The 15983-nt window shown below is 35.5% G+C and overlaps 1 protein-coding gene across 1 annotated transcript in view; it reads right to left on the bottom strand.

Annotated features, from left to right (window-relative positions):
• The window catches only part of PKHD1L1 (PKHD1 like 1), a 154434-nt gene that overhangs the window by 132321 nt on the left and 6130 nt on the right, over nt 1-15983 (bottom strand). The window contains exons 3-8 of the mRNA XM_060127562.1: nt 11005-11149; nt 9774-9882; nt 5523-5580; nt 4183-4276; nt 1066-1119; nt 463-536 (exon numbers count right to left, since the gene is read on the bottom strand). Of these exons, the coding sequence (XP_059983545.1) occupies nt 463-536; nt 1066-1119; nt 4183-4276; nt 5523-5580; nt 9774-9882; nt 11005-11149 (534 nt within the window). The remainder of the gene's footprint in view (nt 1-462; nt 537-1065; nt 1120-4182; nt 4277-5522; nt 5581-9773; nt 9883-11004; nt 11150-15983) is intronic.

Genomic DNA, 15983 nt, shown 5'->3' with positions numbered 1-15983 from the left:
AAAGCTATCAATCAGAAGGAGAACGAACTTTGAGAATGTAAGGCTGGGGATCAGGGTTTTTTGAAGACATGACATTTTATCTGAAACTCTCAGGATGGGAAGTTTGCAAAGGTCCTGAGACAGAAGGAATAAAGCTCATTCAATAACTAAAAGGTTTATGAGTTTGAAGTACATAGAGCAAGGAGAAAAAAACAGAGTAAAAGTAAAGCTACAGGTGAATTAGTAATGGAATCATCTGGATGACAGAAGAAAAGAAAAAAGAAACTTGAAGAAGCTTACTTCAATGTCAACCTTAGAAAAAGGTAATTCATACATGCTTACATGACACTGAAAAGAAGCTAAGGTAAAGAGGAAATGCTAATTTTAAAAAAAAGGGATGAGGCCACAGGAGAGGTCTAAGAGAATACAAAACAAGGAAATAGGCATTTCTGAGAACAATGAAGAATGACGACTGACACTTACCAATGTAAGTTCCAGTCGTCTTACAAATCATAGAACCCACGTCTCCATTTGGGTGATCTAGTTTTAGACCATACCTAACAAAATATATATGTTAATTTCAAAGATTATATTGACACTAAAGTTTTAAAATATTGTGTTTCCCTTAAAAACATCTTACGAATTTCAGAATATATATCAGGATAGAAACTGTTGCTACAACAAAAATTTTTGTAAAATGAAAATAGTTCCCAGTCTTGGTTGAAGTTATTTGAATAAAACTTCATTTGAAAATTAAATATTTTGTAATTAATTTGGTTATCCCCATTGATATTCCTTTCAAAGAATTTAAAACATTACCAGGTGAAACAATTATTTGATAAAGGTATTTCTCAAAACATCTTTCTCAAAATAATCTAAAAGCAGTTCATATCATACTATACGGGAGATAGTAGATATCAGGTTACATCTAACTATATAAATGATTGATAATTTACTATAAAAATATTGCAATCTATACTGTTATAAAGCATTCAGCTATGCAATATTGCTAGAAATTACTATTTAAATCTAGTATGTTTGTATCTACTATTTATTTTTCTAAAGAAAATTATTTGAATTACTTACAAATTATCAGATTGTGGTATGAGAAGTTCACAGGGCATTCCTCCAATATAAACTCTGTATAAATATTTTATTGGAAATGATCAAATTGTGTTTAATACATTATTTCAAAATGCTCTCCTCCCACCAAGTTTACTGCTACCTTATATTTTTTTTCCCAATCACTTATTATTATCCATCATTCATTCACTCAACAAACATCTTTTGACCACTTATTATGCTACAGTTTTTGCTCTAGGTACTGGAACACATCAGTGAACAGAACAAAGATCCCTGCCCTTATAGGACTGACATTCTAACTTGGGGAGAATGACAATAAACATGATAATAATAACATATTTGGTGTGTTAGAAAGTGATAAATACTATGGGAATAGAAAATGTAGATAATGGGGACTCTTCCACCTGAAGTTCAATTTATTCAAATACAAAATATAATTTTCTAGTTAAGTTTCATACTATAAGAATTAAACAAGGCCCACAGCAGAGGTCCCACAAAGTAACTGGATGAAGAGGATGTCTAACAGCATCAGTGTCAATGAAATGGGAACAAGAAGCTGCAAAGGATTAGAAGCTGAGAGGAAAATCTGCCTTCACGTTTCCCCAGCTGACTAAGTCGACCCATTGCTTTAAGGCTGATAGAACCCAAGGAGATCGGAGGCTTGCAGGTAACTGACTGCTATCACATTCTTTGCACCATCAGAACAAACCCCCAGCTTCTGGGACAGCAAATCCCATACTCAAAATAAGGCCAGATACAAACCTCAACTATAAAAAATAGGGACTTCTATTTGCAGAGAACTTTGAACTTTTTAATATACACACAAATTCTTTCATTTGATCATTACATTAGGTTGTAAAGAAGTAAACTGAATTACTGTAACCATTTTAGAGATTTATGAATTCATATTCTCTTTCTAACTTCTTGCCTCACTGCAACTAAATAATACATTTAGCAGCAAACATTTACAGGCACTTACCACATTTAGTCCTTGCAACTACCTTATGGGTTAGTAACTATTACCCTTCCATTTCACAGACGAAGAGACTGAGGCAGGGAGGTTAAGTAGTTTGCCCAAGCCTGCAGCCAGTAAGGGACAGAGCAGGAATTCAAACCCAGACAGTCCTACTCCAATGTGTGCTCTTAACCGCACCCCATAATTCCCAAAGTGGTCTGGGTTTGCCTTTCTATGGTAATACTAACCTATTTGGCCTTAAATACATATATTTAACTTTTTTTCTCATCTGATCTTTTAGACCAAAAGTGCCTTAGTAGGCACTAGGTCCTTCAGTCATTTGTATGTCCTCTATCATTTGCACCCGGTCTGAATTTGGAGATTTGGCCAAATTGACAAGACTTGTGAGAAGCAAAAGCAGCTTGAGTACTTGGGTCTCCTGACGTCCTGCCCAGGACTCGGCCCATTGTTTCCTAGTAACAGAATTCAGGCACAGTGAAATGCCTTGAGGGCCCCAGTGTCACAATGAATGTGGTAGAAATGAGATAAATGCAGCTCTAAAACCTTTGTCCCTCCTATTAATAGGTGTGTGAATTTTTTTCTATTTATATATAGTATCTCAGGGTTACCAGAGTATAGGGGCTGGGTAGCCTTCCTCTGAGGTCTCTTCTGACTGTGATGCTGTGATTTCATGAAATAATTTTTATCCATTCCTTTGTATTAAACAGAAGTAAATTTCAACTACATTAGAGAAAGAAAAGGAATCACTTTGAAAGTTAAACTTTCTATTTTCTGCCATCATTAGGGAAAGGATGACTTAGAGAACCCAAATTAAGAATTGGAATATAAGACATTCATAACACTAGGGGGTGTAGGGAAGGGATGGACTGGGAGTTTGGGGTTAGTAGATGCAAACTACTACATATAGAATGAATGAACAACAAGGTCCTACTGTGTAACAGGGAACTATGTTCAATGTCCTGGGATAAACCATAATGAAAAGAATATAAAAAAAGAATGTATATATATGTATAACTGAGTCCCTTTGCTGTATAGCAGAAATTAACACATAAATCAACTATACTTCAATTTTTAAAAAAGACATTCATAACACTCAACTATATGGAAATACACAAAATCTTTAGTTATACTAAACTGTCCATATGAAAAGTTAAATATTTGTTTCTCTATTTTAGTAGTTCTTTTATTATAAGATCAACATGAATATTTCTAGAATATTATAGATTCATACAAATGTGATTTAACTGAGAGTTCTACTCCACAGAATGCCAGATAAATTATCTTTATTTCATTTAGTAAAACCTTTCAAATTGCATGTTTTACAAAATTATATATGCATATGTATGTGTATGTGTGCTGTCTGAGTTATTATTTATGCATTTATTCATTTTACATATGTATTCAGTAAGCATGAAGCATCTTGAAAGCTATGATACTGATTCTGTAGGAAGTGAACAGGACTTTCAGTCTTTCAAGGCAGGACTGAGATAACCCCACCTATGCTAGAGGAAGCTAACTCTAGTGACAGTGCTAGTTTCCTACCCAAAAGGTGGAAACTAGTATTTTTTGATGTTAGGTAACCAGCCAATGTTACCATCTGGTCCACAGTTAGTATATGGAGGAACCAGGATTCACATCCTAGCCTGTTAATAAACTATTGACAGTTTTTAATTTCAGCACTGTCCCATACATGACATGCAGTAGAAAAAGTGCCAAATTGCCTGTTAGGAGACTTGTGTTCTCCTCCTGACCTTGACTAAGTGATGGACTTCCAGGCTTCTGAGGTTTTTGTTTAATAGGTACAAAATGAGGCAGTTAGATTAAGTAACAAAATTTTCCAGTGATGAAGTTCTGTGACTTTAGCTTAATTACTATTGGACTTGCTTCCACGTACCTTCTATAAATAAAATCCATGATAGAAAAATAAGCAATTATGTCATGCTAAAAGAGAAAGGTATACTGGCCATTGCTTCTTTGTCAATGAATCATGACAACAGTCTATTTTTCTTCCTCTAATATGGCTGAAAACCACTCGTTAATCCCATCACATTGTAGTGGTTTTTAATATCATTGGACCCATTATTCATGGGATATCATATCTCATTTATGAATTATAAGAATACGTTTCCACATCGAAAACTTACCTTAAAATCCTAACATTTTTCCCATTTGAGCTTAGTGCTATATTACTTCCATAGACATCAGTGAAGATTCTGCCCTGGATTGTTATTAGTGTACCTAAAAACAAAACAAAGAAAAAGCTCTGTGTAAGATTATCTATCCATATACCCATACACTTAATATGAAAACTTTAGAGGTTTTCCCAATAAAACAAGTATCCAAACCCTTACATCTTGTGTTCACTACTATTGTTTAGCATTGCTCTGAAAGTTCTAATACAATAAACCATGAACAAATAATTATAGTATTAAAGAGATATCTATAAGTATTTATAGCTTAAAGAGGTGTTTCGTGGAAGATAGGATGAATTATTCAATAAATATTGCTTGGGTCATGGGTGATTTATTTGAAAAAAATGTAAATAAGATCCCTACCTTATGCCAAAAAGTGAAATAAATTCTAGGTGAAATAAAAATTAAATATAAACAATAAAACCATACAAACTCTTGAAAAATAAGTGAAAATTTATATAATATTTGTATAATCGGGATGGTGGGATCTTCTACAGCATAAAAATAAAGGGAGAAATAACAAAGGTTAAGATCTACAGATTAGATAATAAAAATTAAGTGTCTGAATGACAGAAACATCACTAATAAATTTTAAAAGCAAATAATAAATGCAAAAAATATTTCCCATCTATATGACGTATATATGGTTAATAGTCTTAAAATGTAAAGAATTCTTGCAACTTAATATGAAAAAAAATGACTAGCCTTAAAAAGAGAGATGAACCAATAATTTATAAAAAGAAGAGATACAAATGGTTAATAAATACAAAATTAATTACACAAGTCAAAGAACTGGAAATATTCAAAAAAAACCCAACTATATTCTTCACATAAATTCTTTTTTAAAAAAAAGAAGAAAAGGAGAAAAGGCCTCCTGCCTTCCAGCACCCAGTGTCCACTGGGCTTGGAGCGGGTGGAGCCAGGGCCAGCGCCCTAGAAGAAGGTATAGGAGTAGAATTTTTCACATAAATTCTTGAAATAAAATGAGTACCTCGAATTGTTAAGGTTATAGAAAAAGGCATTTTCATATATTCCTGTTGGAATTATAAACTGGTATAACTATAGCTATTATAATAAACACTGGAAGCAAACTTATGCTCAATAGAGAGAAAGTCTAATACATTATAATAGATTCAGATGCAGCTATTAAAAAGCATTAAAAAAATTTTTTTAGTTGTTTTATAATCAGAAAATGCTATTTATAAATTTTTAGGTATCATAATAAGTTTATGTACTAAAAATTAATTAACTATTATAAACAAAAAAGATATTTCAGCTGTCATATAACAGACCTGGAGTTCCAGATAAAGGTGTGATGCTCCTTATTGTTGGGGTTCTGAAACTTTTTGCCTGTAAAATAATATTGTTGATAAGCAGTCATCTCTATTTTGGTCCTAGTTTTATGAAATATCTCGGCTTCTTACATTATTTATATTTGAACAATATCCATAATATGACTGTCAAAATATTCCTTTTATATATGAGAAATAAAGTTCAGAATATTACTCCGATTATTCAAAATCTTTTCCTTACCCCCTAAAAATCCTCTTTCATTTCAAAGTGTTTCTACTTGGAATTTTAAAATTCAATCATCCTTTTGTTATCAGTGTAAGTCAAACCACAGTAATAAGGCTCTCTGGTAAAGACTTTTAAGAATTTGGTGGAATAAAATTAAAGAAAGCCTACTTTGGGTTAAGATTATAAAGAAAAAATAACAAAGCATTTTTCAAAAACATAGAAGCAAAACTTGGAAAGAGTTCATCGGAGTAAGCTTTAGTAACTAAGCTAACGATAATTTTCTAGAGTTATACAAAATATACTTAGAACACCACCTGACACATTGGCTATTATTATTCAAGTAAACATATGCCAACTTCTTTTTAAAAGACAAAATGAGAAATAATTACCACAAAAGGGAAATTTGAAAAACAAAATTAATTCTGAACAGGCAAAAAGCAGAGCTGATAGACAAAGTTTCCTCAATAACTGGGATACAAGCAGATCAACATCTACACCTAAAAACAAATAATGTAGGAGAAAAACAAACTAGAAATAGATCAAGAACAGTCCATCTGCACAAACACAAGGGTACCTCAGAAAAACAGAAGAGGACAGAAACATGGGCTGTATTTTTAAGGAATAACTGAAGTTTTTTGGAGGAGGAAGGTTGCTGGTGGCGAAAAAGATGGCCTCTACATGAATACAAAAATTATATAAGCAAAATAACCTAACACAAATTAGACTCTCACTAAATGTCAGTTGTCCCCCCCCCATTCTCATTCAGGAATAACCTAAAAGAAAGATGCCCAGATACTTAAAGTAAAAGGACAGATTTCTTTCAGACTTCCAAGAAGAGATAAATTTTTGAAATTTGAGGCTAAGAATGACTTCAGACTCATTCTTTCACACTTCAGAAATGGTTAATGGAGAATCTATGTAAAAGTAATAAGTAATATAATACCTAGTCAAATGGACTTTGGGCAAAATATCATTTTTAGAGGTAGTAAGGGAAAAGCTAGAGGAACTACCAAGTTGTGTGTAAATCAATCTCTCTAAGCCACAGTGTACTCATATAAATTACATCTGTGGCAAAAAATAACTGAAGAGTGCATATTAAACAACATATTAGTTACTATTATTATTTGAGGAGCTAGATTAGAAACAGATTTTCAATTTAATACATCATCTACAAAGAAAAGAATCAATGAAGATGGCAGAGCAAGTGATTTTATAGAAAATAGAAAATGAGGGAGAAGGTTCTGAAAATTAAGAATAATTAGCCTGAATAATAACAGCAGTCAAGGATAATGGTAAAAAGTATTAAAGATAAAATCAGAAGATAGTAGGAGAATTAGATGCTACAAGTATGCAATTTTGTAAAGGGTTTTAAACAACCCAATAAAAGTGTGCAAAAGTTATTGGTCCTGATAAGAACAATAAGTAAGGGTAAGCACTTAGAGACGTTTAAAACAACTGGACATTGCTGTGACATTTTTATTGTATTTTACATAATATTGAGCCACAACAGACTGGAAATTTTTAAAACGATGATCCTTCACCATGGGTTGTTTAAGACACAGGACCAAGAAATAATGGAGATATGATTTCAAAATTCCAAACTAGAGTTCTATACCCAGCTAAACTGTCAACCAAATGTGAGAGTAGCATGGAAGTTTTAGTATTGGAAGGATTTTATTTTAACCTATTAGTAGAAGGAGTTTATTTTCTAAGTACACTTTGCTCAACTAACATGAGGAAGTAGTAAATCAAGAAAAAGGAGGACATAAGATTTAGGGAGCAAGTAGTGACATGAGGGAGAGAGGCAGGAAGTCCCCAGAAAGCTGGTGAAGGGAGACCCCATGATGATTGACTGCTGTGCAGCACATCTAGAGAACAGGCTGTCCAGACTGGAGAAGGAGCACAGAAGAATTCAGGAGTGATATCTTTTAGGCAAAGATGATTTGATAAATTACCTAATGATTTAAATACATTGAAAAAATGTCATATTTCTGGTGCAGAGTTTGATACACAGAAAACTAGGCAAATATCTACACACACATAAAAACCCAGTTATTAACTCCAAGCAAAACAAAATACTGTATGAGAGAGAAATGTAGTCACAGTACAGTACTTGTTTCAGCTATGAATATTACTTATACAGACATAATCATGTTATGAATATTGATCTAACCAAAACTGGGGCAAATCTAATTGAGAGAAGGAGTGGTAGGATATCTGTGTGTGTTGGAGGTGGGAAGGGGTAGCAGTTTCATCTCAAACATGGCTATAATTTTCCTCTCCCTGTATCCTCACCTGCAATGTCTTTGCAGCTCTTCCCATCAAGAGATGGAGGCTTGAATACGGACTGGCCTTGGAACTTGTTTCAGCCATTAGAATGTGGTTCAAGGAGCGTGGCATTTCTGAGCCTAGGGCTAAAGGCTCCCTGCATACTTCTGCTCTCCTGAGGGATCCCTGCCTCCATCATATGAATAACTCTGGGCTACTTTTGGAGGGTACAGACACTATATAGAACAAAGCCTAATCAGCTCAGCTGTTCCAGCTGAGGCCTCCCAAATGTGAAAGCACCTAGCCGAGAGCAGCAAAGCCTCCTACCTAATGCGCAGCTGACCACAGCCACACGAGCAAGTCCAACAGAGATCAGTCTAGCTCTGCCCAGAACAGAAGAACCACACAGCTGATCCATGGCTACATAAGCAATATAAATTATTGCTGCTTGAAGCTAAGCTTGCGAGTTGTGTTACACAGTACAAGTTAATAGATGTAAGAATATAGGTGCTAAATTCTCATCTTCCATTGTAAGAATTATCAATAAATAGAGAATATTGATAGTTAAACTTTAACTATTCAGAAATAGCTATAAATATATTTCTAATTAAGAAGACTATTATTATAAATATCACAATAAATCATATAAAACATTATATGTACATACATTAGAAATAATGTTTCTTCTTTAGAACAGGGGAAAGGAATAATAACGTGCATGGTCTTGAATGTTGCATGTGAACAGTAATGAAGAAGGACAGAGAGACCAACAGGCTACAGTGATAATGGGTGAGAAATGACAAGGCCAGAATCAAAACCAAGGCCATGTCAGGAAAGAAGATAAGGGGACGACGAACTTTAGAGCTAATTTGCAGGGTAGGATCATCATGGTTTGGGGCTGAAGATGAAGGAAAGGGAGAAACCAAGGATGTAACAGGTTTCTAGCTTGAGATGTGTGAGAAATACCAGACAAAAAGTAGGGTTAAGGAGGAATACGAGAAGTCCAGTTTGAGATTTGTTGAATTTAGGTTGCTTTGGAGCCATTTTGGCATTTTATTCTAGGAAACGAAAGATGGCTCCACATTTAAGGAGAGAGAAGGGAGCCAGAGATATTTGGGATTCATATTTGGCAATGTATTTGGGAACTGTAGACGCTTCTTGAGGACAGAAGTCATAACTAATTTCCTCAGCATTTCATCTTACATTGGAACGTTACAGCACTTGGTAATTGACAACTTAAAGCATAAATACAATTTTTTAAAATATATGCGATGGTCCTTAGAAGAAAATTTATTATAGTGAACACCTATATTTAGGGTAACTAAATTTTGAATGGCTCTGTGCTGCATGCAGTCACACCTTATCTCATTGCATTAGAAAGTACAAAGAAAGGGAAAAGAGTTATGTCTCTATTTAAAATGAAGCTGAGTCTGATGAAAACAGAAAAAGGAAAATCAGACTAAGAGCAGAAATGGAGAAAGAGAAAAAATAGTATGAACAAGAAAATAGTTTGGAAGTATACAAGTTTAATTCATTAATAAAATTAACTTAAAAAGGTAAACACGAAATGATAAAAGAGCTTCCATTACTATAGAAGATAATTAACAGTGGGTGAAATTAAACTTAGCTACATGCTAGTAAATTATTTAATGTGGAAATAGATAACAATCTGTAAAATTAAAAAATAAAAACCCAGTTCCACAAGAAAGAAAGCATACGATCAATTATACGTAAGTTAGAGAGGAGATGCCACGTACATTGAAGCTGCAGGCCCAGCTGTTGATGTGACCTTTGCAGATATTATTTTCTGCAATAGGAACCCCATCCACACTGACTCTAATAGTGTAGGAATCTTCTGGCATTGCTCTGGAAAGCAAATGAAGAACTCATAAGGAATGCAAAGCTCTGTTATTTAATGTATAGCATTAATGTATATGTGATTTTTGAACAAAAGTATCTGAAATTCTAATTGTTGTACAATTAAATTCAATTTTATATTATGGAAAGATGATCTCCATCCTGAACTCTGTACTGCAAATTCTAACATCATAGACCTCAGGCTAATGCTTATTCTGACTAATGCATTGGTGCTTACTGAAAAGGAAAACAAGTGTAATAATAATCATTTAAAATAGTAACATATCATCTCGGTACAATTATTTTATGCTTTACTTTTTAAAAAGTTTTAATAATGTTTCTCCCTAAGTAAGCTGAAAAACACCCTAATGTAGATGGAATCCTCTGAAATATGGGCTACCCGTCTCAGTATTAAAAGTTGCCATTTACAATGATTAATTTTTTTCTCCTAAGTTGCTAATAACAAACATCAATTTGAGCTGATAGTAAAGAACTTGAAATGTCAATCTACAAAATGATCATCTTTAATCTTAATGACTATGTCAAGATTCTGAACAAAATTAATCAAACTGGACAGGAAGGCATAATTTTCATATTTTGAAGAGCATCATCACAATTTAATAGTGGCCATTTATCTTCTGAAAAAGATCAATAATGATAGTAGCTCTAATAACCTGGGAAAGGATATAGTATTTTTTTTTTTTTGCGGTACGCGGGCCTCTCACTGCTGTGGCCTCTCCCGTTGCGGAGCAGAGGCTCCGGACGCACAGGCTCAGCGGCCATGGCTCACGGACCCAGCCGCTCCGCGGCATGTGGAATCTTCCCCAACCGGGGCACGAACCCGTGTCCCCTGCATCGGCAGGCGGACTCTCAACCACTGCGCCACCAGGGAAGCCCTAGAATATATTTTGATCATGCCAATATATGGAAAGAGTATTATAACTGAATATAATAAAGGTATAAAATAGTCTAAACATCATGAAATCAAAAATAATAGTTGAAAAAAATAGCTGATAATCAGAAAAACATTATTGTAATAGCCAGAGTGATAAAACTATTATAATACTAATATGCATAACTGTGGTTCTGATATGATGAAAATGATTTTATTAAAGATACTTTAAAACATACCTAGTATAGCATGTAATTTGAGTTGAATGACTTGAATCTTTTTCTACATCACAAGAAATTGATCGGAAAGAAGAAACTAATTGCACAGTGTTTCCCAACTCAGCATTATCAACTCCATAGTTAAACTGGTTTGCTTGAGCAAAACCTGGAAGAATGAAAGCACTCAATTATTATTAATGGAACTCTGTTTTCAAAGATCCAACACTTATTTCGTATTGAATCATTGAATAAATAATAAGAAATAGTACTGATGTCAGCAATTAATCTATTTCATATTCACCTCTATGATTGTAATCCTCTTTGGAAACATGAAAATTAGCCTTTAATTAATTTATTCATAAAAGCAATGCTTGAAAACCTATTATTTGTCAGGTTGTTAAGTGCATTGTAATCAAATGGCTTATATCCCAGTAATAGGGTGGGGAGGGGTGGAGAAACAGACAATATACAAATATATACCACCAGATGCTATGTCTAGTGGAGATAACTACTATGAAAACAGCAGGCTAAAGGGCATAGAAAGAGGAGACAAAGGGAACACAATTTTATAAGACATGGGGTCCTTACCTTGAGTACCTATAAAGCAAAGTGTGAGGTAAGGACTTGCAAGTAGATAGTTTATTTGGGTGGTGATCTCTTAGGGACAAGAAAGAAGAAAACCTGAAGAAGAAAACCTGGATACCACTGAAAACAGCTGGGGTTCAATCTTGCTGGAAAAGACTTTTAAGGAAAATATAGACTGCCTCTCAGAAGCAAAGAATCAATGGGAAGAAGCATTTATTCATCAAATCCTGTCCCATTAGCTGACAGCTCCCCGTGGGGGAAATGGCTTTTCCTGCACTTTCAGGCTGCACATAGGTATATGCCATCTGGGTTCCAACGTCCCAAGTCACTGCATCAAAGAAGCCCTGGGACAAAGACATGCTGTGGGACCTGGAGGCTAGAGCTGGAAGCACAGATGGAGTCAAAGCACATGGGGAACTTTTTGCCACTTCTGTGGCTAGAATAAGAGGTGGGAACCAGGATATGAGGCTGAGTAAGAAAGGTATCTGACACAGTTGATTCCTTGTACCATACAGATATGCTCAGGCCCTACTTTTAAGTACAAGCCATTGTCAGGTCTACAAGGCAGTGGCCACCTAAGAGCTCTGCTAAAGATGTAATACAAGAGGGTTAGTGGGACATGCAACAGGCCACAGTAATACAACTGGTCCTGAGGCTATAATTAATATGCATGTCCCCTCTCTATCACCCATTGTAATTTCCCTAACCATTAGCCAGCGCTTCAGTTAATGGAATGATGCTAACCTTTGTCCTGAGGATCTGAGCCCAAAGTTGCCTTGCCCGTGTTTGGTTGTGGTTGCCACCTATGCCTATTCAGTTATCACTGCACATGGAAGCCAAGAGATGCTCCAGGAATACCGTGAATTCCAGACATACTTCTCCTTAACTGCATTAGGTGAAAGCAACCCTCCCTCTTCACAATCATCAGAATGGACAATCTCTACCAGTCTACTACTTATGTTTGCTCAATTCAAACTGATCGGTTAGTAGTGGTAGTTTCAGTTCAGTGGAACCCATATTGGGACCCCTGGCAGAATCATCCTCTATCTGGAAACTCAGACCCAGAATCCAGCAGAACCTAAAATTGCAAGGACAGAAAGCACAGATTCAATTTTTGGATCACTGGGTGACAATGACAGGGAATAACCCTTCACTCCCAGCTCCATGTATTCTATCTGTTGGGAGACAACAGTGTGGATCTGCCATTGGCTCAGTGCATGTGGCACACGATGGAGCACAGCGTCCCACTCCACAGGATGTTGTTCCCAAGCTGGGTTCTTAGTCTTGCCTTTTGTAGGCTGTTCCACCATTCTATTAGGCCACATGTTTCAGGGTGATGCAGGGTTCATGGTCATGTGTCCATTATCACTACTTTTTCACTATAAAATATGTTCCTTGTTCTGAGGCCCTGTTTTATGGCATCTCATGGCAGTAATTCAGACTCTGTGTGCTCTCAGGAGATGAGGCTGGCAGAGGCATGGTGGAAAGAGAAGGCAAAACCCATATCTGGAATAGGTGTCAGTTCCAGAAACAGTGAATCTCTGCTTGTCAATGAGGGAAGGAGAGTGATGCAGTCGACTTGTCACTGAGTGGCTGGGTGTACTTCTTGAGGGACAGTCCCCATTGAGAGTCAGTATTGGTCTCTGAGTGGCTGGGTGTACTTCTTGAGGGACAGTCCCCATTGAGAGTCAGTATTGGTCTCTGCTACGCAACAGCGGTAGGTAGCTTAGTGTTGGTAAAAGGGAGTCCCTGGTGTTGGTCCATGCACAGCCTTCACCAATGGCCCTCTGTTCAGAGGCCCATTGCACAAGCACTCAGGTGGCCAAGGAGAGAAGCTCCTGAACAAGTCATCCAATCGACCTAGTTGTTCCATTTACTCTGCTGGGGATACTCTCTTGTGGAAATTAACTTGAGACCTATATATTTGCATGCTATCGTGAGCGCATTCACCAGTCTCTTTCCAAGACTTTCTCATTTCTGATTTTCCAATCTTGTACTAGTCAAGTCATCTGCCGCAGCCCAGGAGCTGATATATATCTTTACCTTGGACCACCTTTTCCTCCTTATAAAGTTACTGACGATGTATACTACTCACAGCTCTGCCTACCAGGGAGGCTGACATTGAAAGTAAATTAAAAGCCCAGGGAATACTTTGCAACATTTATGATATCAGAGGTGATGCCAAGAAGGCGCTTGTCATAGATGGTCATGGAAGCTTTTCAGAAGGAGTAAGCCATGAGAATATCTATGGGAAATACATTTTAGTTAGAACAGGGTGTTCCAAGTCCCTGTGGTGGGAGCATGTTTGTGGATTCAAGACTTAACAAGTGTAGTTGCATTAGTATGAGTCAGGAGAAACAGTAGGAGATGAGATTAGAAATGGAGGCATTTAGATTGTCTTTATGAGTGTGGAAACATTGGAGGCTTTAAAACAGAGAAGTGGTATTAGCTAACTTATATACTTTTCAAGATTCACAAGCTGCTGCTCCAAAAATAGAATGGGGCAGGGTGAGAATAGACTGGGGGCAGGGGTGAAGGTGCTGTTTCAGTGAGCAATGTACAAATGACTGCTTGGCATGGGTTCAAGAGAAGACAGAGGAAAATAAGTAAAGAGTACCAATACTGGTAACCTTTAAAAGAGTTTTACTGTAAAGGGGAGCAGAGAAATGGGGTAGCTGAAGGGGGCGGTGTGGACCAAGGGGACAGTTGATGATCTTGCTTTTGCTTTTTTTCAGGTGGGTGAAATAGTATGTTTGCATGCTGATGGGTATGATCCAACAGAAACTGAGAAATGGATGATGTGAAACAGAGCAGAAGATTATTTTAATCTTACTATAAATATATGAAAATTCAAACTAGATTTGGAAGTAAACATCAATTATTTTTATGCCACATAAAAGTATTTTAACAACAAGGTCCTACCATACAGCACAGGGAACTATATTCAATATGCTGTGATAAACCATAATGGAAAAGAATATGAAAAACAATGTATATATACATATATATGTATAACTGCATCACTCTACTGCACAGCAGAAATTAACACAACATTATAAATCAGCTATACTTCAATAAAATAATTTTTAAAGTATTTTATATTGCTGAAACCACATTCAATTCTGAAATAAACCCAAGAAATAAAACCTATGAGTAAGATAATCGGATAATGTTCTATTGATTAAATCCTAAAATTAAGTATTCTAATGAAAATGTTAAAAAGGTACTTAATACTATTCTAGTATGCACAGTGAATCTACAAAGTTGTCTAGGTTATAACATATTTTTTGAATAAAGTCAAATTAGTAAATAAACATGTTTTGCCCAGATTACTTCAAAATCTAAAATCCCTAAATTCTGAGTTCTAAAAATATGTGCATTTTTACATACTATTTTTCTCTGAATATCACAAATTCTAAAGATTAAGAAACCAATATAGCCATATTGATGACTAAAATATTTTTGAAATTATGAAACATTTTCTTTTACACTAAAAGATCTGCATCCATGTCATTAGTGTAAATGTATAAGCTATGTAACTGTCATAACTTAATTAGCTACAGATCACATTGTCCCACAGTACAATAATAAAATCAGCAGGAAAAAAAGGTTAACCCAGAGAGGTACACTAAACTCTAAATCCTAAGTATTTATATTATTAATGTTAGAAAAAAATAAATATTAGGTATTTACCTTAAATTGTCAGTAGTTTTCAAGTATGTTTCAACAAAACAATCACCACTACAACACGTGCTCACATTAACCTTTACTAGTTAAAGTGGCTGAACTGGGGTTGCCAAAGGTTTGTGGTGTGGCTTTTTAAATTACTGAACATTTTCAGTGTTCTACAAAAGTCTATGAGACAACATGAATACTGCCTGGATTAACACAGGACTGGAAGTAGGGCTTCGCTATGCCAAATGTTCATCAAATGCCATAGCCCTGTGCCACAGCTCTGATTAACACTGCATGTTAGGTGACAGTGTTGTGTACAAGAAAGGGCATTTGGACCCTGACATCCTGGGTTGGAATCCCAGCTCCAGTGAATTCCTTGCTGTATGAACTTGAGCATTAGTTTTAGACATAAATTCTCTCAGTCTTAGTCTCCTCACCAGGAAAATGACCATAATAATCTACTTAGCAGGAATTATCAGGAAGACTAAATGAGAATTTATATATAGTACTTAACAGGGTACCTGGCTCACAGGTTAAAAGCTCAATTAATATATATCCTTATTATATAATAAGTCACAAAATAGTTATTATTAGTATTAATATCGCTTTTTAAAAAATAACAGAACAAATAAGTGGGTGGCCAGGATTCGAACCCAGGTTGTAGATGCCAGCTTGGCACCCCTGTGATATTCAGAGAAAAGTAATATTTAAAAATGCACATTACAAAGCTATTTCCAGTT

This window comes from Lagenorhynchus albirostris, chromosome 17, assembly GCF_949774975.1.
Source record: "Lagenorhynchus albirostris chromosome 17, mLagAlb1.1, whole genome shotgun sequence".
Lineage (NCBI taxonomy): Eukaryota > Metazoa > Chordata > Mammalia > Artiodactyla > Delphinidae > Lagenorhynchus > Lagenorhynchus albirostris.
Note: the sequence above shows the minus strand (reverse complement) of the source record. Positions and strands in the feature narration are given on the sequence as shown.